Genomic DNA, 24,055 nt, shown 5'->3' on the forward strand with positions numbered 1-24,055 from the left:
AATATTTAATTTGATTGCATCTTTTTTAATTCAACCTTTAATTGAAATTTAATCAGTTTGGCATTAATGTAATCTGTTTTGTTACTTCCACCCCTCACATTCAATGGCATAGAGCCTAGCAACAATGATAGTGAAGGCAAGATAAATAATGACAATAAATACACGTCCTTCAAAAGTTTTGAACTAAATATTTCAGAGATATTTTTGACAGACATGCAATCTCATTATATTTTACATTGAATGGTTTTCACCTGATCGGCCTGTTCTCACAGCTTTATAGTCTTTCATAATGCATAGATGATAAGATTTAAATTCGGTGCTGTACTGTACAATACTTGATGCCAAGTATTTTTCAGGGCACTACTCTGCCAGACCAGACTGTAAAGATCTATCCAGAAGCTAGGGAAGATAGTCGGGGGGGGGGGGGGGGGGGGATCAGCTCTACAATATGAAGATGATGTACATTCTGCAAAATTCACTGTACAGGACATGATTTGCACCCGTTTTAGCTGAGTTATATTGAATGCAATTACAATAACAGAAATAATAGTTGCGATTTTCATCTGTTTAGTAAATATCAAGCAGTCTGCTTAAATGTCAATAGCTCCTTTTCTTTGGGAAGTGGGTGCAGAGTGGGTGGGGGAGGGAAACATTACCCTTTCAAATAATCAAAATGATTGCACTAATTAACAGAGGTCTCCTTTTCAAATACCACACTAATGTCAATGAGCATACCACAGAGCCGAAGCAGGGAGGCTACGCCTTCTGCGTTTGCTCTTTTTTTTCTTTACGGAAGGGCCTTTCAAAATCAGCGAGGCAACAAAATGGAGCCTTTTGAGATACACCTACAGAAATAAGGGCACAAAACTTAGCAATGAACGATTTCAGAGCATGATTCTTAAATGGTGCCACATGTTTAATGCACAGAAACATTAGACTCGATTAAAGGGAAGACCGAGGTTGCGCCCCCCCATTACTGTTGTGGGTGTGGAGGTGTAAACCCCTATCTTACGCATGTGCTGCAGAAAGGACCGTAGTCCTGCATAGCATGGAATCCATGCAACACAACAGAGATTAATCAGGTTCAATGGAGAGGGGGCAAGAGAGAGCAAGGACTGTAACCAGACCTGGTTTTATTCATGACACATTCTTCACAAAAATGATAACAGCTGATAAAACACCAGGTGCATCCTGGTTATTAATGAGTTCATTGAACCTGCATCAGCTCCTCTTCCTTAATCTCGCCTTTAGACTTGATTTAATTAATACAGCAATGTCCTTCCTCAAACTTGTTTCTGTTCTATACCGGTTAAGTTTCAATCCGACAGAACACGGCCTCTCCGGTACGATACAAATCGGTCATATTAAAATGTGATAGACGCTATTAAAAGGCCGTGATTTAGAGTCGAGAGCCACGAGCAATGTGGAAAGTGACACATTCACAGCTGACGGAAAATGAGCAGTCAGAGGAAGGACTCAGGGCCTAAATTACGAGGTCAGAAGAAAGACTCATCCTACTCAGATTAAGAGCACTCATAAAAGCTCATCCACAGCAACAACGCTGCACAGCCCTCTACTACGTCATCAGGTCTTATGGGTACAGCAGACTTATACAAGTAGTTCCAGGGCAGCAGAACCTTTTTTTTTTCCCCCTCCCAGACCAGTACGAGAGACCATCTCAGAACATGCCATGAATATAAAAGCCAGCAATAAATGCTCTTACAGCAGAACAGAATCATAACTATAAACTGAGAACAGAAAATACGGTAAATTTTAAATGTAGGGATGATATGGTTAATTGCATTTTTTTTTCTGTATTTCTCACAGAGGGGTTCAAAAACAGCCCTGGGCTCTGCTTCTGCAGGCTGCCGTTACAGTCTGTGAGCTTAATGAAAATGTGTGCTTCCATAGTTTTATGCTAATTTTAACACAATATAATTTTGCTTTGTCTTTGGTAATTCTTCAGATTCCACAAATGGTAACTCGATATCCACACTTTCGTCAATAGGGCCCCATTGATTTTTCCTGTTTATACTTGCATTAATTGGGAAAAACAAACTTATATTTAAAGGTCAATAGCCATATTGCACATCACAAAAAATAAGCATTAAAATAAGTATTATTTTATCTGACTGACTACAAGTCCTGGGATGTGAATATGAGTCACTCATTTCTCACATAGCTATCTCTCACATGATATAGCCTAATCAGAATAAAGCATCTTGTAGTCGACATGAAATTGTTCCTAATTGTCTAATCAAAAACTAATTCAAACCCTTCAGATTTCGGAGTCTGCTATTACGGTTGAAAGAATAACGTACAAGCATACACAATATGCCCCAAGGATTGAACTTGAGAACACCTGCCATAATTACTGAATACCTGTAAAAATGCCAAAACTGTACTGGGCCTCGGTCTACCACAAATACTCTGGTTAGAGCTGCAAGTAGGGGTGGGTAATACCCCAAAACATCGTGTTTGGGCAATACATGATGCATATCAGAGTGTAACGCAGCTGTTAGACTGTTACTAAACAATGTGGGACAGTACAAAAAGGACAATGTGTAGCCTATAGTGTTCGCTCTGCTTAAAATTCCACCTAAGACCAGCTGGGATTCTAAGATGGTTTAAGATGTGTTTTTGACACTTCAAGCTGGTAATAGTTGGTCTGTGGCTGGTCAAAGCTGGTTAAACCTGGTTAAGCAGGTAGAGTAAACTGGTAGCCAAATTAGAGCTCTAGTGGGTTTACTACAGGCTGGTAGACCAGCTAAAACCAGCTGCAAGTGTCGACAACACATCTTAAACCAGCGTGGAATCTTCAGCAGGCCATGTTCTTCTAATTTTTATTTCGGCCCGAAGCGCCGTTGACCTCAGTAGGCTACACTGGATTCCCATTTACGCTGGCTGTGGGCTATGGCGCGCTGCTGTGTGTACGTTTTAAAATCAAAGTTTCTAAAACGCGACCAACAGCAACTCTGTCGCTGTTAGGGTGGCCAACTAGTGGCCTAATAAGCAGTAGTAGGATTACATTCTAGCCATACGGTTATGCTTCGTTTTAAATGTTTTAAATTGCGGCTTTACAAACAAACAAACAAACAAACAAACTAGACTTACCCCGCGTCTGAAGCTCTGACCCGCTGGTTCCTGGGCAAGGGGAAACAAAAGGGGATATGTTATCAGGCTGTATTTATAATGTATTATGGACTGACATTAATATCCCATGTCAATTATTGATATGGTTTGTACATATGGAAAGTAGGAAACGCAATAATAGCTTGCGTTGTTACAGTTGAAACGTGACGTGTCATTTTATGTACTTTTTTAAAAAATCAATAAACGATTTGGTATGGTACAGAAAAGTAGGTTTTTGGTTTCACCCATTCCCTCATTAGGTTGTTGGTTGGATGGAGTTTAGACTGGTCTGAATTAGGAAGGAGTAAAAGTGTTTATTGGTTGTCATTGAAACTCATGTATATACTGTATGCTTATTTGTTTTGTTTACCTTGTAGTTTATCAGGGCTGGGGCCTTTCTGTTTGGAGTTTGCATTTTCTCCCCGTGTGCGCGGTAAGTTTGCCAGGCTTCCGGTTTCCGACGGGAATGTCGGGTTTTCAACTAATTTGTACAGGTTGTTCCGGTTTCTGGTACCGACCAAAACAATGTAGGCAACTTCCCGGTCAGAATAACAGACCGAATACATTAGTTTCGTTAGCTTTTATGAATTGACATGCCAATGACTACTCGGTCCGACATCGGTTCCGAGTAGGCTACAATCACCCATCTCTCGTCCGACGTTTGTTCAGAGAGGGACCTTTCCAGTCAGCCAGCAACCGACCTCGTTCGTTATCTTTACAGCAGGGTAAATTTGTTTTGACAAATTCCAATCTGGCAACCCTTCTCCCTGGGTTTCCTCTGGGTACTCCAGTTTCCTCCCACAGTCCAAAGACAGGCATGCTAATCGGATACTAAATTGCACATAGGTATGAGTGTGCAAGTGAATGGTGTGTGTGTGCTCTGCAATTGATTTGTGACCTGTCCAGGGTGTATTCCTGCCTTTTGCCCAATGCATGCAATAGTTGTTTATTTGTTTTGGTACATTTTCACTACCTGCACTGGAAATGGCCCTCACCTTTGCCTGCATGTCCGGGAAAAAAATAAATAATCTTGGCAGTTAATTCATTTGTTTGGCTCCATTTTGGAACTTGCCTGGCTGCTGTAGAGGTCACAATTTGACGAATAAAAAAAGTTGGCTACTCATGAAAACATACAGGTTCATAAAGGTTTTTGCTAGTTTGCTTTAAAAACCTAAAGAAATTTGATTTGCAGTTTTTCACAGAAATTATATTGTGTCTAAAACTGTACCAGTAATGATAAAAACAGTTCTAGTGCCCATACCTACTTGAAAGAATAAGGAATATTCAGTAAATTAATTTCACATGTGTGCCTCAGATGATATCTGAAATGGAGATATGGACAGTAATTCAGTTTGTAGCAAACAGGGTGGCTCTTACATAAGACGTTGCAAGCTTACAGCCTTGTTTTCCACTTTGTATATGAAAGCAGGCGCCTGGTGTAATACCACTTCATGTGCTGTGCTGCTCTAAGTGGAGCTGGAACCTCAAACAGCAGGTGGTCTCAGTGTGTGGCCTCCATTTGACTGCAGTGTAAAAGGCGATGTGTGTTTAATGCTCAGAGATGGTGTGTTGCGAGCCATGAAAAGACCACCATTATGCCAGTATCCCCAGTGGACTAACTCCCTCCTGATCGTCCCAGTCCTAGCCAAACACGATATCGAACACACCCCTGTCTCTTCAAGCTGCAACTTCCAGAGATGGCTATCCTGCCATTTTCCCTTCTCAGTCTGTTACCATGGAGAATGTCATCCAGCTCAGTTTTACCTCAACTTCTCCATTAGCATCAATGCAGACTGCTATCCTCACCTGTCTGACCCCAACCTCCCCATGTTATCATGGATCTTTTATCCTGTCATGAATCACCTCCACTTCACCATCTATTACTTCTCAGACCTTTTATCACTGCCTCTATCTCCTACAGTTGACTCTAGCATCCAGGCCCACCTCACCGCAACCTCTCCAGCTGTTACCACGGAGACTAGCGTCCTGTCCTATCTCACCTACATCTTTCAATCTGTAACTATAGAGGCATTGTTCCCTGCCCTGTCACACCTCCACCTTATAGGTACATACAGAACAGTAGCAGTGTGGTTTCTATGAGTGTTTTCTCTCCTAAACATGAGCCACCTCAACTTCAGCTTAATTAAATGCTATGGGTGCTCTTCCCCAGTCTGAAGTGAGGGTACATCACAGCAGCGAGAATAGAACAAACGTCTACGGAGTGTGAAGGTTGTTCTGTGGCTCTGTGATATTTTTAGGTTTTTATTTGTTCACATTTTCCAACCACCTCCTTTGTCCCAAAATTTTTCTTTTTAAGTGCTCATAAATATAGAATTTATCTTGACTTTAAAGCATTTTTTCCCTTATTAAATCTCACATTTCATAAACTAAGTTTGAGTGTTTTCTTTCTCTCCGCTGGCTGACTTTGTGGATTGTGTTCACTTTGTCTCTAGAGAGCAATTAGTTTCCTACCTGAGGAACCCACTGTGGTTACTGACTCAGAAACACCATCAGCCCTGGGTACTTTCATATGAGAAAAGCCAGCCACCGTGGACCTACATAATTGTGATCATGCATTTGATAGCAGAATTGTGGCTAAGACAAATCCATCTGCATTTAGATTTTTTTTCAAAGTCATGCTCATTGCACAAGCCACTAATGGGAGGGTTACAGTAGTGATCACAGTTGTAATCCCAGCTAAATGAAATGTGGTCCTTCAGATGTCAGACATGGTGACTACAGCCCAGTAGCAGGGAGGCAGATTGATGGAAACACATCATGTGACCAGAAAAGAAACTTAATTTCATGGATCTCCTGTTGTTCTAGACCTGCCTGCTAAACCATCGCCCTCACCACCTGCCCGAAAATATCACACTTTGTCCCTAATGCTTCTACTGAATGTTGCTTCATTCAAGGTTAAATGGAGAAAAACGGGACTGGAAAAGAAAAGACAATGACCCTGGCGGAGCTTCAACCTTTACTTCGCATTAATGCAAGATTACATTTAATAAACAATGCTGTTAGGTAGAGAGCTGAATTGTTGGTGGGCGGGCGGGGGGGGGGGGGAAGCCCATTGGTCCTTTAAAACCAAAGCCTGTATATTTTTTGAATGATGTAATTTCACTCTTTTCCTACATTAGCCCTATGCACAGCAAGTAGGCTTAGGCTTGTGCCTGTCATCCATTGCTCATATACAAAAAAATCCCACAGGCCAAGCAGAAACTGTGCAATGGCTAGCTTACAGATGCTGACGTAACGGCACTGTCCATAATTAGAGAGCGATTGTACCCCTCCCCCACCCCCTCAGCCTTTTCTTGATGGTGGAAATTATCACAGCTGAATGGTGCTCTGAGGCATTATCTGCATGCATCAGAAATCAGTGTGGACTCCCAGTAGTCCTGCTGATATTCTTGTCTATTGATGGCCTGGTTCCTCTTTGCTAAATTGGGCTTACGGGGGGCGTTGCTATTGTAACTGTTTTGAAACAGTGGTTTTTCCCTTCATGAACACAAACTGCCTGCAATCTGCAATGTTCCGTGTCTGTGATGTATCGATATACCCAGCTCTTATGTAGTGATGAGCCCTGTGCCTCAGCTTGGAGACTGGAATAAGAAAACGAATTACTCTTTTGACCCAAACCCTCCGATGTGAATTAAAAAGTTCTTAATGGCCATCCTATACAGAGTTGTTGAAAGAATGGACAGGAAGCGGCCTGCCGTTTCAATCCAGGAAGAGTATGTATAACTCACTTCCCTGCACTCCTTCAACTTGCACCTTGACAGTAAATGATTGCTAGAGCTGTGAGCCGCCAAACCTGTGCACTCATACACAAACTGCATCCCCTCTCATATTCGAACAGGCATTTAAAGTTCAGAGAAAAAGTAGAACAGCATTGTCTTCTGGGCATTCTAAAGTGGCATTAAAAACGGTTTCTCTTATGAACCTCCTTAAATAGTACAATACATCTAAAAGAGAACCGTTACAAATAAAGCATGTGTAGATCTGGCTGCAACTTTGAAGCTAGGGAAAGCTTTATTATTATGGTGTGAAATATATAATGCTGTTTAAAAAAAAAAACATCAAACCTGACCTGTGGGAGACTGTGTGAGAGAGAGAGAGAGAGAGAGAGAGAGAGAGAGCCAGAGACAGACAGAGAAAGACAGAATCATAGAGAGGAGAGAGACACAGAGAGACAGACAGAGAGAGAAATAGAGAGAGAGAGACAGACAGAGAAAGAGAGAGAGAGAGATAAAGAGAGAGTGAGAGTGAGTGAGAGAGAGAGAGAGATATTAGATGGCGCTTATCTGACAGGACAGAATTGAATGCTTTCTGAAACTGTTGAGCAGAACAACATTGGTGTCCTGTTTTATTGATAGACCTCCCTGGACTCTGATGTTACCTGGGACCTGGGTGCCTTCCAGTCTGGTTCCCATAACCCATAGCATAGACAGGCAGATTCCAGGCCTTGGCTGGAGTACTCAGCTTCAGAGCTCAGGCATAATATTGCAGACGCAAACTGTATACATCACTGCCACCTGCTGGTCACACAGATACCACCTGAAGAAAACGTGAAATATTATCCAAACTCAGTTTTTCCCTTTATCAATACAGGGAGAGCTTTCAATATCTGTGACATGAGAAACAAAATAGTTCCTCCCTCACATAAGATAAAGCTTCACCCTGGGAGAATAAACATAAATGCATGTTACAACAAGAAAAATAGAAAACATTACACAACAGTTATTTTTTCCAGCAGACTGAGTTAACTGCTTTCTGTGTCATACTGTCATGACCCACAGAGCACTCCAGCCCCAACGCTCTCCTCATGAAAACTGCTGCCGTGACACAGCCTTAGATATTTCGCCCAGTTCTTCTGAACTGCACATTAATGTACACGTCTTTGCTTGGACTGTTGATTTTACTAGCTATTTTCTTCTCTCAGGCTATAAGCTCCCCACCACTATAAAAATGTATTCAATCAACTCCAAGTTACTGCCCTATTACCAATTATCCTCTCTATTTATATCACAATTACTCTATCTATTGACATTATATTTCTAGGTACCAACAACTTATTTCTGGTCAAGGTTCATGTCTCTGTGTGTCTGACAGTTTTCAGAAGGTGATGACCCAAGCTGCTCCTCTGAGAATGGGAATGAACCCCCAAAATAGTAGTGCTGGAAGTGGAGGCAAACCCCTGCCAACAAATGCAGAGCGACAGCCAATGTGCCTGGAATGCGTCGTCTAAATCCAGGATCTCCAACCTGAGAAAAGACCGGCAATCAATAGCATTGACCGGCACTATATTTGTATCATCATCCTGGCCCGGCCTGATCTCCTAATGCAATATCTAATCTAATTGGAGCTGGCACCAGCTCCCAGCTGCGCTCACCGTGAGGCGGGCGGAAGGGCAGAGCGCGCAGGAAATCGATGACTCCTCCGCGTATCCTCCACTGGCCTGTCCAGGCCCCAGTCTGCCTCCTCTGTAGTCCCCCAGTCTGGGTGAGCTGCCACCGTTACAGCCGCAGACCGCGTGTTCCAATGGGGGCACAGACAGTGGAAATGGGCCGTTTTCATGCATTCACCATTTTGTTTGATAAGGAAGGAAAATTTAATACAGACTTTATAAAATGAATATATTGGCTTACATGGCATAGAGGAGCTCTGCAGTCACAGCAAATAGGATCCACAGCACTTTGAAGGGCACTGGAGGAATGCCCTCACAGTCACTGTTATTAATCAGAAATTAATTTAGATCATACTTCTGCAGGGCTTGCTAGCTGCAGCATTGGTTTGTATATATAACAAATTGTGATCGTGAATCATAGCTTTTATCTCATGATCTCAAAGCCCATTACACTGAAGGAAGAAAGGAAGGAAATTCACCTCAGCCACCACAAATATGGTTGCCACTCATGTGGGAGATGCACAGCAGCCATGTTGTGCCAGAACAATCAGCAGTGGTGGAGAGGAAGGTGATTACTGAGCCAGTCAAACTTTGTGATAATTAGGTGACAGGTTGAACATTTGGCCAGGACTGATTCTGGAGCGACCAGGTTCCTCACCTGTGCATCTCACGGGCTCTTCAACACCTCACAGCTGCAGATATGCGTTCAGACTCACACATGACGCTTTCATTGGCCAGCTGCACTGCAGAAAATAAAACTGAACAAATAAACATGATTTCATAAAGCTTTGCAAAAATAAGCATAATGATAATCCCAGAGTTATTGTCTGAATTGAAGTTTTTAATACCCGTTTAGATTTTTTTTTTTCCACTGTGATGCAATACTTGACTCATCAAATGTTTTTGACTCATTTGTGGAAATTCCTGATGAACCAGTGGTCTGCAAACACAGGGTCACGGGTTTCTTCAGCAGAGTTCAAGGAGTTCTGAAATAGATTTTTCCCCCTGACCATTCGTGGTTACCAAGGTCACCTGAAAATGATGGAAGACCAAAGCTCAGTGGGGTCAAAGGGGAATCAAGGTCAAACGAGTGGAAATAATGGAGGTCAAAGACCTCTGCACTCCTAAGATTCTGCACTTCCAGTTTTCTCATGTTGGTCTCTATGTCCTGATTTCATGTGGGAATGCAAGCATGAAACACAAAACACAGGTTTGCATTGTTCAATAACCATTGATAAAAACATGCAACTCAAATTTGACGATATAGCCAACTACATCACTGAGCAGTGTTAGCCTTGTGTGTGTGCTGAAATGGATCGCCCTCTTTATTTAAGATATTGTGGAATTGTGGAAATACCATGACATGCAAGGACAGAATGGGAAAACTCAGGGATGTTTTTATTTTTTGTTTTTATTGAAGAAATGTTTTCCAGATCAAACCACTATGTTCAATTCAAAGTTTTAATACTTTAGCCAAAATATGAATGGAGAGAGGCTCCAATAGATCAAATGCATATAATATGTTAGAGATGATTAAATGATTAAGACAAAGAGTAAAGCATTTGTCTCCCCTGTCTATCTCTCTCTTGGACCCTCTTCCTTTCTTATTCAAATGATTCTCTCTTTACCTTATTTGAACTAACATTTTGAGTGGTGAGTGGACTTTGAGGGCAATTAATTGGGATGGTTGTTAAATGACTGCACTGGTAACTTACAGGAGTCATTACAGGCCACTTAATAGCAGAGTCTGTTCATTATCCTTCTAATCAAATATTACCTGGCTCAATATCCATATTGGGTATGGAAGATCTAATATGTTCCTCACGATTACCTTCACTGTTTCCTGCCATTAAGGACGTCCTCCCCACCTCTGACCAGCCTCATCACTCTGTCTCGCTTACTCTCTCTCATATTACACTGAATGCTGGCTAAAAGCTTTACAAAGAACATGTGCACCATCTAGTGGCCAATGACCATTACTGTTGGTGTACATTAAATCTGTTGAAATTAAAAGGCCCAAGTAATACAAAGCTCTCTGTTGGAACGGTTGCTGCTAGGTAATGAATCCAAAGGCCAGTTTTTTGCAATGATTGTCATGCCTCATTAAATTTTGCCTGTGAGCATTGCCATTAAGGTTAAGGGGACACACTTTGGCATTTATATTAGTAATTATTAGTCATTACAGTTTATGTACTTCCTAATCTTTCAAATGTGTTAAATGGTGAGAGTGTCACACTCAGCAGAAGTTCCCACTGTGATAGCCTAAGAACAAAGTCTGTTGCTGGTGCTTCCTGTCTGATTCCTCACTGTTTAACTTGCTTGGGCATTAAATATCAGTCAGCAAACTAAAGTTAATATTTACTGTGTTGCTCAATTTCAGAATGTGATGGGAATACTGAGGTTACGTAGGGCATATGGTCTCAATGCATTAACATCCACAATATCACTCACAAGTGAACTCTGAAGACAGAAGAGGAGCACACACACACACGCACGCATGCACGCATATGCGCGCACGCGCACACACACACACGCATACACAGACACACACACACGCACGCACCACATGCACACACAGATAAAGAGAGAAACAAAAAATGTCAGGTAAAACTAGAATAAATCTATAAACCTGCATGCTTGCAAGCAAAATGTTATGGTACCCAATACAACCAGATACATCAAGAATAGAAAAATATTTTACCACACACGCACACACAAACACAGTTTCCCATGATACTACCCCCACACTGTTACTCACATGCCAGAGCTGGCCAGATCACTACAACACAAACACAGGTGGCCACATAACCTTTTGTTTCTGTCAAGTGCAAATAGACTGCTGCACTTTGGAGCGACCAGTTCCTTTCGATTATTTCTCACTGCTAGCATCTGGAATGTCTCCCCATAACGGAATGGCGAGAATCTTCCTTCTGTTCTTCATCTGTGGGCTGCTGCTGGAGAACTGGCTTTATTGTGGAGGTACGTACCACTCGCTTATCCATTCATCCATCTCTATCCGTCATTCTAAACCATCCTTCTGAAGAGGGAAGGACATTTCTACCTTAGCCTAGCTGCACTCTTTCAACAACAAACTCTTGATGACAGAGTCAAGATTAGGTTGGAGGTACAGTATTAAGTGATGCTCACGACTACTTTTAGAGTTTAACAATGTAGGCTTATGTTTGCAGGGTTGTGGTGTCATTTAGTATCCTAAAGATATTCTCTTTTGGCATATGTGCACTGTCGTGATAAATTATACAGGCCAAAGCAGGTGCCTGTGTGAGTGGTGTAACTGCGTGGAGGCTATACATGCATTGGTCGTAAATTTGGCTTTCAGTCAGCTTGTTCTCGAAACTCAAACTCAGAATCACATAAATCACGTGGTCCAGATGGCCTCACATCAATGACAACATTACATCTATGCTCCCAGTGAACTCTGGAACAGGCTGTACCATAGGAATGGGGGAACATCTTCCATGGAAACAGACTATAATTCACATTATTCTAAAGAAGACAAAGATAAAACATGGATTGTGACTTGCCAATATCACTACTGAATCAAGACAGCAAAACATATGCCCTAGTAACACAATAAAGAAATCATAATACCCAAATTAATAATATACACAAAAATACATAATAATATCCTAATTAATGATAATTTGATTAATTAACTGGGCTTTAACATGCTTCATAATAGGCTTGAATTTCAAAATAACAAAAACAAGGAAAACAACAAAGAAAAATCTGTTTCCTTAAACTGCCAAGATGCTGGAAAAGCATTTCATTTAATTTGCACTTTCTGTAAAGGTGAATGCCAGTAAAACATCCATTTTTGCATCACCCTCTCAAAGCTCACTGGACTAATTACAACTTGAAGTCTTTGAAAGAGGGACAAGACAGGACAACCCACTCTCCCTGTTACTATTATTTACAGTGTTGAATTGTTGAATCGTGAGTGCAGTTAATAAAATACAATCTGGATAGAAAAGATATAAATGCTAGGGTGGTAAATAACAAAATTTCACTGTATGTAAATATTATCTAACTACATTGTGTGGAATAATTATCCTTTTTCTAAATGCTGAAAATATGGTCAACCCTCAGATTGTAGGAACAGGAAGTCACATACTGCAGCTTACGAGCTGGAACTGAAATACAGTACATAACCTGCATTTACAGGGACACCTTCAGAAAATCTCTTGCAATGAAATTAATAAAAGCCTTTGCATAACTGCATAACTTTTAATTACAACTCCTTGAACTGTAAAATTATGGAAGCTACATCTAGATGAGATGTGCTGTCATTTGATACAAGTTCCTGAATTGAAGCTATTAAAATGAACAGTATTCCAAAGAGTGCTAGATCAGCCACTGTCAGCAGAGGTACCAAAAAATAATTAAACGAATGATACTTCATGTGGAAAAAAATAAGCGAGGAATTAGATTAAAATAGTTGGGGCTGCCTAGCTATATCAAAGGGAAAGGGGGTGAGATCATTTCCATGCATGAATGCTTGACAGTTGATAATACTAGTATTAAAAAGTGTACAAAGCAAGATGGAATAAACTGGAAGGGTGCCTGTCAAAGCCTCCCACCCAGTCTTAACTGCCAAAATCCGAATAAAAATTATGAATGAATGCAATGAATTTCATTTATATTGCACTTTTCCAGATACCCAAAGTGCTTTATAGTGATGAGGGGGACATCACCTCACCTACCACCAATGTGTAGCCATTTTGTGTCAGGACACTCACCACACATCTGCTGCGGTGGAGAGGGAGGGAACGGTTTTTAGCCAATTAAATCAGGGGATGACTAAACAGCAGGTTGAGCGAGCCAGGGCAGGAATTTAGCCAGGACACCAGGGAACCTCCTACTCTTTGTGATGGCTGTCATGGGGTCTTTAATGACAACGGTGAGTCAGGATCTTGGTTTAACATCTCATCCAAAAGATGGCATCTCCTACAGCACAGTGTCCCCATCACTTCACTAGGGTATAGGGTCTTGTTCAACTAGAGGGAGAATTGCCCCCTGCTGGCCTACCAACACAACTTTCAGCAGCAAGTTGTATCTCCCGTACAAGTACTAACCAAGCCCAGACTTGCTTGGCCATTTGGCAGGAGCAAGATGCATGATGGTATGGCTACTGGCAATAATGTTAGATATCAGTAAGCTATGGGTAGAAAGCTAGTATCAGATTTTAAAATAACTGAAATATATAGGCCATAAAATGCATGTGACCACATAGTCACCAGCTGTAAATTAAAAAAAAAAAAAAAGAAAAAAGAAAAAAGGAAAAACCAACAGAAATGCAAAAATCCTACAATATTTATAATGGATATCTTTATCCCTTAAAAAAATGAATAAACCGCAATATATTGTACATTTGTAGATTAAACCTGTATATAAACCTATATATTTGTTCATGTATAAACTTTGCAACATCCTGATAATATCTTCTATTTCAACATATTGTCAGTACAGTCTGTTTCCTGAAGGTTTACGGTGGCCTTTGAATCTCTGAATGCCATTTTCTCCCTTGTCTAGCCACTGTATTCCTGCCCCAGCATGCAGCAGAGTCTGTACTGAAGAGACACAAGCGCTACAACACAGGCCGGCTAGAGGAGGTGATGAAGGACAACTTGGAGCGCGAGTGCATTGAGGAGAGGTGTGACTGGGAGGAGGCCAGAGAAGTGTTTGAGAACAGGGAGAAAACGGTGAGTGGGTTCTGTACCCAGTTTGTGTACTGGGAGCTGGCAAAGCCTGCTATTGCCAGGCCGGAATTCCCAATAGGAGTTAAGGAATAAAATCCCCTCTGTCACTGCTCTATTAGATATCATGGCTACAGAGATATTATGGGAGAGTTACGGGAAAACAAACAAGACACTCACTGAGGAACTTCTTGTCCACGCTGTTTAATGCCAGCCCTTGCTAATCATTCTTGCTCATTCACATTTTCAGATGGAATTCTGGGTCAGTTACATAGGTAAGTGTGCTATGCAATTTTCCATTTTAATTTGCGTTGACTGTTGAGCGGATGCAGTGCGATCATCTCTACGAGGGCATGATGTGTGTTTGCGTCAAAAGCTAAAACAATTAGGCTGACGGTGTAGCGTATTGGCTAAAGAACTGGGATTGTAAAGCAAAGGTTGTGGCTTTCGGTCCCGTTTCGGACTGCGGTCTTTGCGTTCCTGTGCGGTTCAGCGCCTCCCTAGCAGTGCGGCCTTCTGTGTCCTTCAGATGGGGACCAGTGCGAGTCATCGCCATGTCAGAACGGGGCCAAGTGTGAGGACAGCATGAGCTCTTATATGTGCTGGTGCCCGGTTGGATACACTGGAAAGAACTGCGAAATAGGTAAGCGCACGGGTGGACGGTTGCCGAGGTAACGTCGATGGCTGCGCAGTTCAGGTTTCCGCCATTAAACCCCACCGTCTCCCGCACCCTCCCCACCCCCTGCAGAGACACTGAGGCAGTGTGATGTGAGGAACGGGGGCTGCATGCACATCTGCCACTCTGATGTAGTGCGCGGGGTGTCATGTGACTGCGCTGTTGGCTACAGCCTGGACCAAGACGGAAGAACCTGCACACCCGAAGGTACTATGGCAACAAGCTGTCTTTACTTCCCCGAAATGGTTCATCAATATACACTGCATCGCTTGTGAATGGATGAGAAGATCTAGCTTTTACATATATATTTTGTATTTCACACACAAAATTATTACCTTATTATTACTTTATTATCATGGACATTGTCGTGTATCACTGTAGGATCTGAACCCTTGGTTAAAATACCATGGTTTCAAAGGATGGTTTTCAATTTAGTCCTTCATATTAGAGTCCTGGAACATCTTTGCTTGTTTTACTGTTCTTTTTCCATCACAACTGGTATCAAGATTTTCCCCTCAGTTAATTCATTCATTGAAATCCTGGCACAAAGTTGCATGTATAGACTTAACTAACTTCATAAGTATAGAAAAATGTTTAAAAGGAAAGTATTTATGTTAGATGCTAGCATTAGATGCTAGTCTTCTAATACCTACAAAAAGCGATAGTTCTCCTTTTGTACCTGTTACAAATGAACAGTCTTCGAATCAGTTCAAGCAGATTCAATTCAAGCTTGTGTGTGTGCCTGTGCATGTGTGTGTGTGTGCTTCTGTCTTTACATTTCCAGGAAAATTCCCCTGTGGCAGACTAGGGATAAGCATAGTGGCAGCTAATTCTGACACTCGGTCCGTCTACGCCCAGCCCCCAGAGATGGGGGAGAGCAGCAATGACACGATACACTCCCCCCCTCTCCTCAACGCCACCGCTGGGCCCAGCAAGCCCACGGCCAATTCAACCACCCCCTCTCCGACCAGCGCGACCACAGCGACCGCCGCGCGCCCGCCCCTGGGCGAGGTCCCAGACGCGGCCTTCTTCCCAACCCTGCCCACTATCGTCACCAAGGAGAACCAGGACCACCGCATTGTGGGGGGCAATGAGGTCATCCCTGGAGAGATCCCCTGGCAGGTAGGGCACAGAGGCTCCCCGTCTGCGTGCGTGTCTGGCTGCGGGCGCGCTTCTGTGAGTGGGCGAGCTTGCGCTCGATACTGCTAGCACTGACCTGTCGCTCCGTCAGGTGGCTCTGATGGACAAACGGACCTTGCTGGGCTTCTGCGGGGGGGCCATCCTGAGCGATCTGTGGGTCATCACCGCCGCCCACTGCTTGCTGGAAGGCAAAGTTGACTCCATCTTCGTAAGAGTTGGTAAAAGACGAGCCCGTGTTGTAACACTCCAAACTAACCTCCCAGTTTTCAGACTCACATTATAATCCCCAAATACATAAGCATTACAGCTAACCCATAAAAAGCAGTAGCTTACATCTACATTTTAGTAGATTCAATAGCTTAGTTTGCTTGGGATTGCAATTTGTTTTACTCATAAAAACCCTGTAAACATTAAGTAAGTCTGCCAACCAATTATCACCGACCTCCATAAGATTATGACGTCATCACCGTACACCATTGTTATGAATCACAGCAGCTGCGCAGCTGTAGCCTGCAGGGCGCACGCGCAGGACTGCGGCCGCGCTCAGCGACGAGCTGACAGGCCGTCTCACGTTGCCCGCAGGTGAGCACAACGTGCACAAGAAGGAGGGGACGGAGGGCGACTACGAGATCGCCGAGAAGCACGTGCACCCGCACTACAACAAGGCCCAGAGCCAGTACAACCACGACGTCGCGCTGCTGCGCCTGCAGAAGCCCATCGCCTTCTCCGACTTCGCGCTGCCCGTCTGCCTGGGCCCCAAGGACTTCACCGAGGCCCTCCTGCGCGCGGACTCCAAGTCGGTGGTGAGCGGCTGGGGGAAGGTGCGCTTCGAGGGGGTGGAGTCGCCCGTCCTGCAGAAGGTGGAGGTGCCGTACGTGGACCGCACGCAGTGCAAGGGGAGCAGCAACGACCGCATCACGCGCTTCATGTTCTGCGCCGGCTACGCCACGGAGAAGCGGGACTCGTGCCAGGGGGACAGCGGCGGCCCGCACACCACCAAGCAGGGGGACACCTGGTTCCTCACCGGCATCATCAGCTGGGGCGAGGAGTGCGCCAAGGAAGGCAAGTACGGCATCTACACGCGCGTGTCCCGGTACTACGCCTGGATCTCCAACACCACCGGGCTCAAAAAGGGCACTTCCAACGAGGACCAAGAACAATAAACCCTTTGACCTGCTGTGCAAACAGTCTGGACCTGTAATCCTAATTTTCAGATATACAGCATAGAGCCTTCCCTCCTGGTTTTCTCTTGTGCCAAACAACAATAAAGATTTTTTTTTTTTGTAAAAAAATAACTCTCACAACCAACTCTGTATAAACCCGTTTGGAATTAAAGGCGGTGCAGGGGCTCAAAGATAAGCACCGAATGTGAAAGAGGAGGTAACCATTCTTCTGAAGGAAAGGAATATTTTGGGCGCGTGTGAAGACAACACAGGACACAATACACTGCAGAGATGATTTTAGTCAAATCCCATTTTCAAAGCAAATAGAATTACTTTTATAACCCAAACCTATGACCTATGACATCATTCATTTACACTAGTTTTTTTAATCAACAATTTTGTGCACAGTAACACTACACTCTACATAGTGCATCAAAGCCTGTGAGGGAGGTTTCAGGGCCATGCTCCCTAATTAGCGTTCGTAGCAGAACATTTCACTGCCACAGCGCACACAGCACTCACAGGCATATTCTGGAAAACTCTGGAAGCCAGCTATGCACATTAGGCCATATTTAAAAAAAAAAGGGAAACCAACTGGCTCTCCGCCATAGAAAGAAAGAAGACAAATGCTCGCATTTGCTTATATATGGGCGTGTTTATGCTGAGATAATTACACGTAATTGTTGTTCACACTGTTTAGACAGAACCTTTTATGCGTTAGACGTGAACAAAGAGCCAAGACTTCAAGGGCTGTATGCAATTTATCCATCAAACTAACATCTGGGTGTTGAATCAGTGGCAGTATTATATTCATGAACTAGCAAATATGTAGGTAGATATCTCACCAAATTATTGTTAAAAAAAAGTGTTATACTGTGCAATTTGTTAGCTTTTCTAATGTGAAAAAGCACGTAGAGTGGTCTTATAATCATTCAGTGGTATGTGAAACCCACAGATTTAGCTGCTTGCCAATAGAAAGGATGGTAGTTAGGCAAACCGAAGCAGATCTCTGTTCTGTCTGCCATCGATGAAAACAGGCATAGCAACAGATATACAAGCATTTTCATAAAGATTTTCATAACATTGATACCATGTTATGTAAATTTAAGAAGATCCCACAAGACTGTGCATTCTCATGGGAAAGCAGAGAAGAATAAGCAGGTTAGGTTAATGTAGTTTCCACTTAGAGGTGGCCTTCCGAAATAAGAAGCAGTGTAGCCTCTGCGGAGGAGAATCAATCTTCCCTGTAATAATCAACATCAAACTGTGGTTAATGACCGGATGAGATTACATGTAAGCCCCAAGAATCAGTGCATGACAATGAGCGCTTCTGGCACTGAACTGAACTGAAGATGGAACTGAAGACCATAACTGGCATACGAGCCGCTGCACGAACAGCACCACAAAATGTCTCCTACTCCAATCAAGTAAGAGCTCTGATTGTTTAGAGTAACAGACTAGAAAGATGTGTTCTGAATAGCAATGGTTAACACAGTGTTTTGTGCAATACTGAATAAAGAGCATAATTACGGAAAATTACATACAAATCCAGCATTTTGCACGTAATTAGACCAGAGCCATTCAATGGCTACTATGAAGATATCTTTCAGGAATACGCTCTTGTTATATACACTAAGAATGCAAATTAGCCCTTAAAATGCTTTTCCCTTTCCCCCACAATGCATAATGTTTTGCATTGATTGAATATATCATCATTTTATTTTCAAATAACAATCACTATTGATTCAGCAACAATTCCATATTCAATCCATTTCTTTTTCTTTTGTTCCCTACACAATAAAATGTTCAGTGTTATATCATCTCTTACAGAGTTTATCCACTGTGGCCAGAACTCAGTGATATGAGTTGAATTAATACAGGAAATATTTACTGTGAATGTTTATTGGAAAATACAAGAAAACCTGTAACCCACCTTCAACATTTTTGTATTACCCACCTTCAAATTTCCTGCATGATTCTATGAAAAAAAATGTAATAAAAAACTATTTCAAATATATATATATTCATTGCCAGGAGTTATTTGGAACAAAAATTTTTAAATGATGCGAGGAATATGCCATGAGGGAAATAAAATATTAACTATACCACAAGTAAAGTCAGGCAGGGCTAATATAAATGAAGAAATAGATAGAAACATAAAAATATAAAACATATCAGGATCATATTTTTTTTATGAACCTTAGCCCAACACTCATACCCATTCATGAATATGATAAAGACAAAAAAGAATATTCAGATTTGTTCAGAGAACAAAGAGACTTTTGATAATTGAAATAGATTAATACAGACATATCTGATCAAAAACATTAAGACTTGCGTGACAATTTCATAATTCAAATGTATGAGCAGTAAATGTATATTTCTTTATCCCAATATATTCTGCAGTAAATGTGCTTCTAAAATCACAAATATTCTAATTATTCCCAGTGTCACAGTATTGAGGAGGTTGTTTTACAGACTGGGTATATTGAGACTTTTAACCCATAATGAATTGAGGGGTATCAGGGGGGATTCCATATACTGTACAGTGAGCTCCATAATGTTTGGGACAAAGACATTCTACATGTAATTTCTACACGGGGAAACCAAAGTGTATAAAACAAACCCTAATATAAAAGCTGAGAACGTGCACTTCAACCATATGTGAATTGTTTGATTACAAATCAAAAACTGTGGAGTACAGAGCCAAAGCGATAAAAAAAATATGGCGTTGTCCCAAACATTATGGAGCTCACTGCATTTGCAATTCTTCCAGAATTTATCACAGACACAGTTATTACACAACAACATTCCCCAATAAAAGTATTTATTTTGTCCATATGTACAACTTGGAAGCTGTAGAGAGATTTAAAACCCACTGATAACAACAATTACAACATGACTATGCCTGAAAATGGCTGGTCAAAATCCATATGGCATGCAATTACTCAAAATCACCGTTGCATGGAGCATACATATGCTTGCCACGATGGAGAATATTTTCAAACTTTGTTATGATTTTCTACATGGCATTCAGTGCAGAACATATAATTCAGTACAAATATAAAATATTTCCATTTTTCTTTCAATGAAAAATGTGTATGTATGTGTGTGCATGTGTGCATATATATATATATATATATATATATATATATATATATATATATACACACAATTGCATGGGGACCATCTTCAAAAATTAATATGTTAAAAAAAATTTGCAGTCTGGAGCAGCTCCAGCTGATTTAAAGCCTCATTACCACTTCAAAGGAGTCAATATCAAAGGCAGCCCAACAGGGGATTGGATTTGATGTGGTACATTCACACAAGTCTGCAATCAATATTCAATTAAGCGTTCAACGTGGTGGAGGCATTTCATATTCACTGCGTGATTCTGTTTAATAGGAACTTGGACATTAATGACACAGTAATCCAAGAAGAACACGTGCCGTTGTGGTGCGGCGATGATGAGGGATTGGCCTTACGTTTCTCTGGTATTACACAACAGCGAGAAATGCACGTGGCTAAAATGGCAGCTCCACAGAGATGGAAGAGATACACCTTTTAATTGTCTACACCTTTTAACCTATTTAATATTGACTAATGAACTGTATAATAAATCTAGCACAGCCATGTAAAGTACAGCAGTGTTGTACAGTGTCTGAGGTGAAGTATTTGGGAAACTGTCAGTTGTATGCGCAGAGAACTGCAATGTACAGATAATTATGTATTGTTGTGAAAAGAACCCTCATAGAAACTAGTGCAGTCACAGATGCATACTAATATATTTACAAAGCATAAATTTGTATATATTCCCCACCTTTATTTAGCTTTCTCCACTAAAGTGCATTTAAAATATAGTTCTGAGGTCAGAACTGCTATTAAGTACACACAATTTCTGAAAAATGAACACGAGTGAAGAAAGATATTAAAAATAAATTAACAAAAAGGACCATAAGAATGATACGATGGCACAACATGTTTTGGCACATAAATTCTTAGTCGTTTTACACCGTAATAAGAAGGTCCCATCCAGACATGGAGCTACAGTGAGATGGGTACACAGTTTAAAAATGGCATGGCTCACTGATTTTTGACAAGACTAATATTCAAGTGAAATATATGCAAGGCCATTGTATTACTGGAAAACAGAAGATGTCAAGCATCAAACTAAAAACTTGTCCTCATTAAGAAAACATCTAAAAATCTCTTAAGCTACCTTAATTAAGACTATTAAGGTCTTCCCTAAAACATTTCTAGGGAACTGTGTCCATTTCTTGTTCCTCACCGGAGAACCACATGACTTCTGGTTCACTATAGCAAGGCTTATGTTGTACAGTTCAAGAGGTAATGTGCAGTCCTAACTCGCTAGCTAGCTGCATGCTAGCTTTGTCTTGGGATACGTTAAACACAGCGTGACCAGATGCCTGAAATCCAGTCACTCTTTTCCATAATACGATCATGACCAGGGTGGCAAATGTGCTTGGTTAATTAGGATTCAGTTCACATGACCCTTCAGAACCCATGCTGGCCTGTCCTTCTGCAGTTCCAGGCATGTGGTGATTGGGAGTTCTGTTGGCTCGGAGTGGGGAGTTTGTGCTGTCTTTGCCATGTGCGTTCTGGGGTTCAGCATTGGCCCCTGTTGGCTCCGGTCAGAGGATGAAACAGGAAATTAACATTAATGGAAATGTCCCTTTCCTCTGCTATTTTAATTAGCTGGTGGCTTCTTCCTGGGGTGAGGGTGCAGGATCGGAGGGATGTGGTCATGGGGTCACATTATATTTCATTACATTATTCATTTATTGCATTACTTGACCAATTGTGGCTAACTTAGCACTTTTTATCTTATCTACCAGCTTTAACAAATGGATATATGTTGAAGTAATTCAGGTTAATTGCCCTGCTTAAAGGTATGAAGTATAGGTATAAGGTATATCTCACTCTCCCAAAGAGAAATCAGGAGAATATGAACTGTGTCTTCACTTCGCTTTTTACCCCTAAAGTGGATCTTCTGCTTTGAATAGCAAGCGTTCCCTGCCTCTGACAGGCCAATCAGAGCGACTAAAGAGGGGGGAATTTAACTAAAGAACCTGGTGTGAATTTGACCGGACCAATGGCAGGATGACCTTGCGGAGTTCTCCGCGGCCCGGGAGCCTGATGTAAGTGCGGAGTGCAGGGCATTGGTGCTTCAGTCCCTCAGGGAGAGCTCAGCTTCCTCGTTTTCAGATTCCCTGGGTCTACAGCATAGAAACAGGAAACAGGAAACTCAATCAGAGGAATGTCAACAAGAGCGCGGGGGAGAGGGGCCTGGCCGTAATTCAGGGCCCTTTACCTCCCAGCCGGCTGGAGTGCGCTCTGCAGCCCTCTCCCAGAATCAGCTGCAGGTCCTCCACTGAGACACGGCCCTCCTGATAGCGAGTCACGTTCTTCACCAGCCTGGACAAGGGGGATGGAGAGAGAGAGAAAGAGAGACAAACCCACCCTTAGAGCCGCTCAGCTTCCCTCTGTTCCTATAGTCTCTCCCCTCCACCAGGATGCTCACCACAGCCCTTCGGCCTCTTCCTGCAACAGCTGGATGACGTCACCGCACTTGATGACGAGGTCATCGGGCCCGCACTGACTTTCCGCCGTGGCCCTGTACCGGCCCCGGATCTGTTTAAGGACACAGAGCGAGCACGCAGTGACCCTGTGAGCCGCGTGTGAAAAGCCCTGCATATTTATCTTCCGCAACATGCATTCGACAGTCTCCAGCTGAGTGTGCGTGAGTCCATCCGCATTTCTTTTAAAACTCCGGAGGATTCATCTACCTAATTCATTCAGCGTACGCTACACGTTTCAAAACATTTAAATTGGAAACGTTGTGTTGCCGTGATGGCCACAAAAAGCCAATTCCCCTGAAGCGTTTCCAGCATTCAGCAGGAGAGATGTGGGACCGGGCCGAGCCGTAGAACAGATCATATGAATACCGCGGTCACAGTGAGGCGTCTTTGTTCTGTCCTCAGCGGAGATGCCTTGGCTTTCAGGGGCAGAGGGTCCCCTGCTGGCCTAGTCCTGCAGCTAGCCGCGTCTCTGAGGGGCCCCCGGAGGAGCTCGGCCCGCACTCACCAGCTGAGCCACGTCGTCCTCCTCCTCGCTGTCCGACAGGTTAGAGAGATCCGTGGTGCCGCTCCAGTCCTCCAGCCCGTCGCAGTCTACCGACTGAGAGGTGCCTGGCCAGCCTGGGGACGAGAGGGAGGCGGGAGGGTGACACAGCGGCCCGCCTTCCACGGCTGTCCGGCACCTGTTATGCCGATCCGTCCGCTGAACGTAGCCGCCCCGCGGCGGCGGCGGCGCGCGGACTGAGCGTGCTCAGAGGAGGGGGGAGGGGCGCGGGGGGACTCACTGCGGCGGTTGAGCTGCGGCTGAGGGGAGAAGACCACCGGGTCCGTGAGGACCGGGCTGGTGCGGCCCGACTCGGTCTCCTCCGAGCTGTAGGAGGCGCTCTGCAGCTTGCTGTGAGGAGGGACATCAAAACAAGCTGAGCAGCCAGAGAGGCGGGAGGGGCTCCACGCGGTGCACACCAAGACACTGACCACGCCGTCCGGCAGCGCAGCGGAACAGAACAGAAGACAAGTCAGTACAGAGCAACACGGGGCCTGCGCTGAGCTACGTCCTCCGAGCTAAGGGCAGTAATAGTTACGTTCCACCACTACATCCTGGGTGCATTCCAATCGCTTATTTTCTACCTCCTCGTTTCCTGTCCTTGCCTCATTTCCTAGTATGGAAAGCCAAATGGGTCAAAAAATATGAAATTGATGTCTGGAATCACGCGTATTTCGTGTAT

General features: G+C 43.0%; 3 protein-coding genes across 11 annotated transcripts in view; 1 reads left to right on the forward strand and 2 right to left on the reverse strand.

Annotated features, from left to right (window-relative positions):
- Nucleotides 1–3,713, reverse strand: part of LOC135263070 (fibroblast growth factor 13) — a 112,801-nt gene extending 109,088 nt beyond the window's left edge. For 3 of the 6 annotated variants that reach the window (XM_064350664.1, XM_064350661.1, XM_064350658.1), the window contains exons 1-2: nucleotides 3,503–3,713; nucleotides 3,115–3,144 (exon numbers count right to left, since the gene is read on the reverse strand). In XM_064350664.1, the coding sequence (XP_064206734.1) occupies nucleotides 3,115–3,144; nucleotides 3,503–3,698 (226 nt within the window). In that variant the 5' untranslated portion in view covers nucleotides 3,699–3,713. The remainder of the gene's footprint in view (nucleotides 1–3,114; nucleotides 3,145–3,502) is intronic. The other 3 variants (XM_064350656.1, XM_064350657.1, XM_064350660.1) reach the window with 3 other exon arrangements.
- Nucleotides 3,714–11,278: 7,565 nt separating this feature from the next.
- Nucleotides 11,279–19,249, forward strand: LOC135263079 (coagulation factor IX-like). Its single transcript, XM_064350683.1, has 8 exons — nucleotides 11,279–11,518; nucleotides 14,090–14,259; nucleotides 14,504–14,528; nucleotides 14,783–14,896; nucleotides 15,002–15,136; nucleotides 15,714–16,051; nucleotides 16,161–16,287; nucleotides 16,652–19,249. Exons 1-8 carry the CDS (start codon nucleotides 11,434–11,436, stop codon nucleotides 17,230–17,232), a joined length of 1,575 nt encoding a protein of 524 aa, XP_064206753.1. The 5' UTR covers nucleotides 11,279–11,433; the 3' UTR covers nucleotides 17,233–19,249.
- A 1,562-nt stretch (nucleotides 19,250–20,811) lies between these two features.
- The window catches only part of LOC135263077 (proto-oncogene DBL-like), a 32,192-nt gene continuing 28,948 nt past the window's right edge, over nucleotides 20,812–24,055 (reverse strand). For 3 of the 4 annotated variants that reach the window (XM_064350675.1, XM_064350677.1, XM_064350678.1), the window contains 6 exons: nucleotides 23,615–23,799; nucleotides 23,338–23,450; nucleotides 22,775–22,884; nucleotides 22,565–22,668; nucleotides 21,452–22,469; nucleotides 20,812–21,415 (listed from right to left, as the gene is read on the reverse strand). In XM_064350675.1, coding sequence (XP_064206745.1) covers nucleotides 22,429–22,469; nucleotides 22,565–22,668; nucleotides 22,775–22,884; nucleotides 23,338–23,450; nucleotides 23,615–23,799 — 553 coding nt within the window. In that variant the 3' untranslated portion in view covers nucleotides 20,812–21,415; nucleotides 21,452–22,428. The remainder of the gene's footprint in view (nucleotides 21,416–21,451; nucleotides 22,470–22,564; nucleotides 22,669–22,774; nucleotides 22,885–23,337; nucleotides 23,451–23,614; nucleotides 23,800–24,055) is intronic. The other variant, XM_064350676.1, reaches the window with a different exon arrangement.

Source organism: Anguilla rostrata, chromosome 9 (assembly GCF_018555375.3).
Source record: "Anguilla rostrata isolate EN2019 chromosome 9, ASM1855537v3, whole genome shotgun sequence".
NCBI classification, from domain to species: domain Eukaryota; kingdom Metazoa; phylum Chordata; class Actinopteri; order Anguilliformes; family Anguillidae; genus Anguilla; species Anguilla rostrata.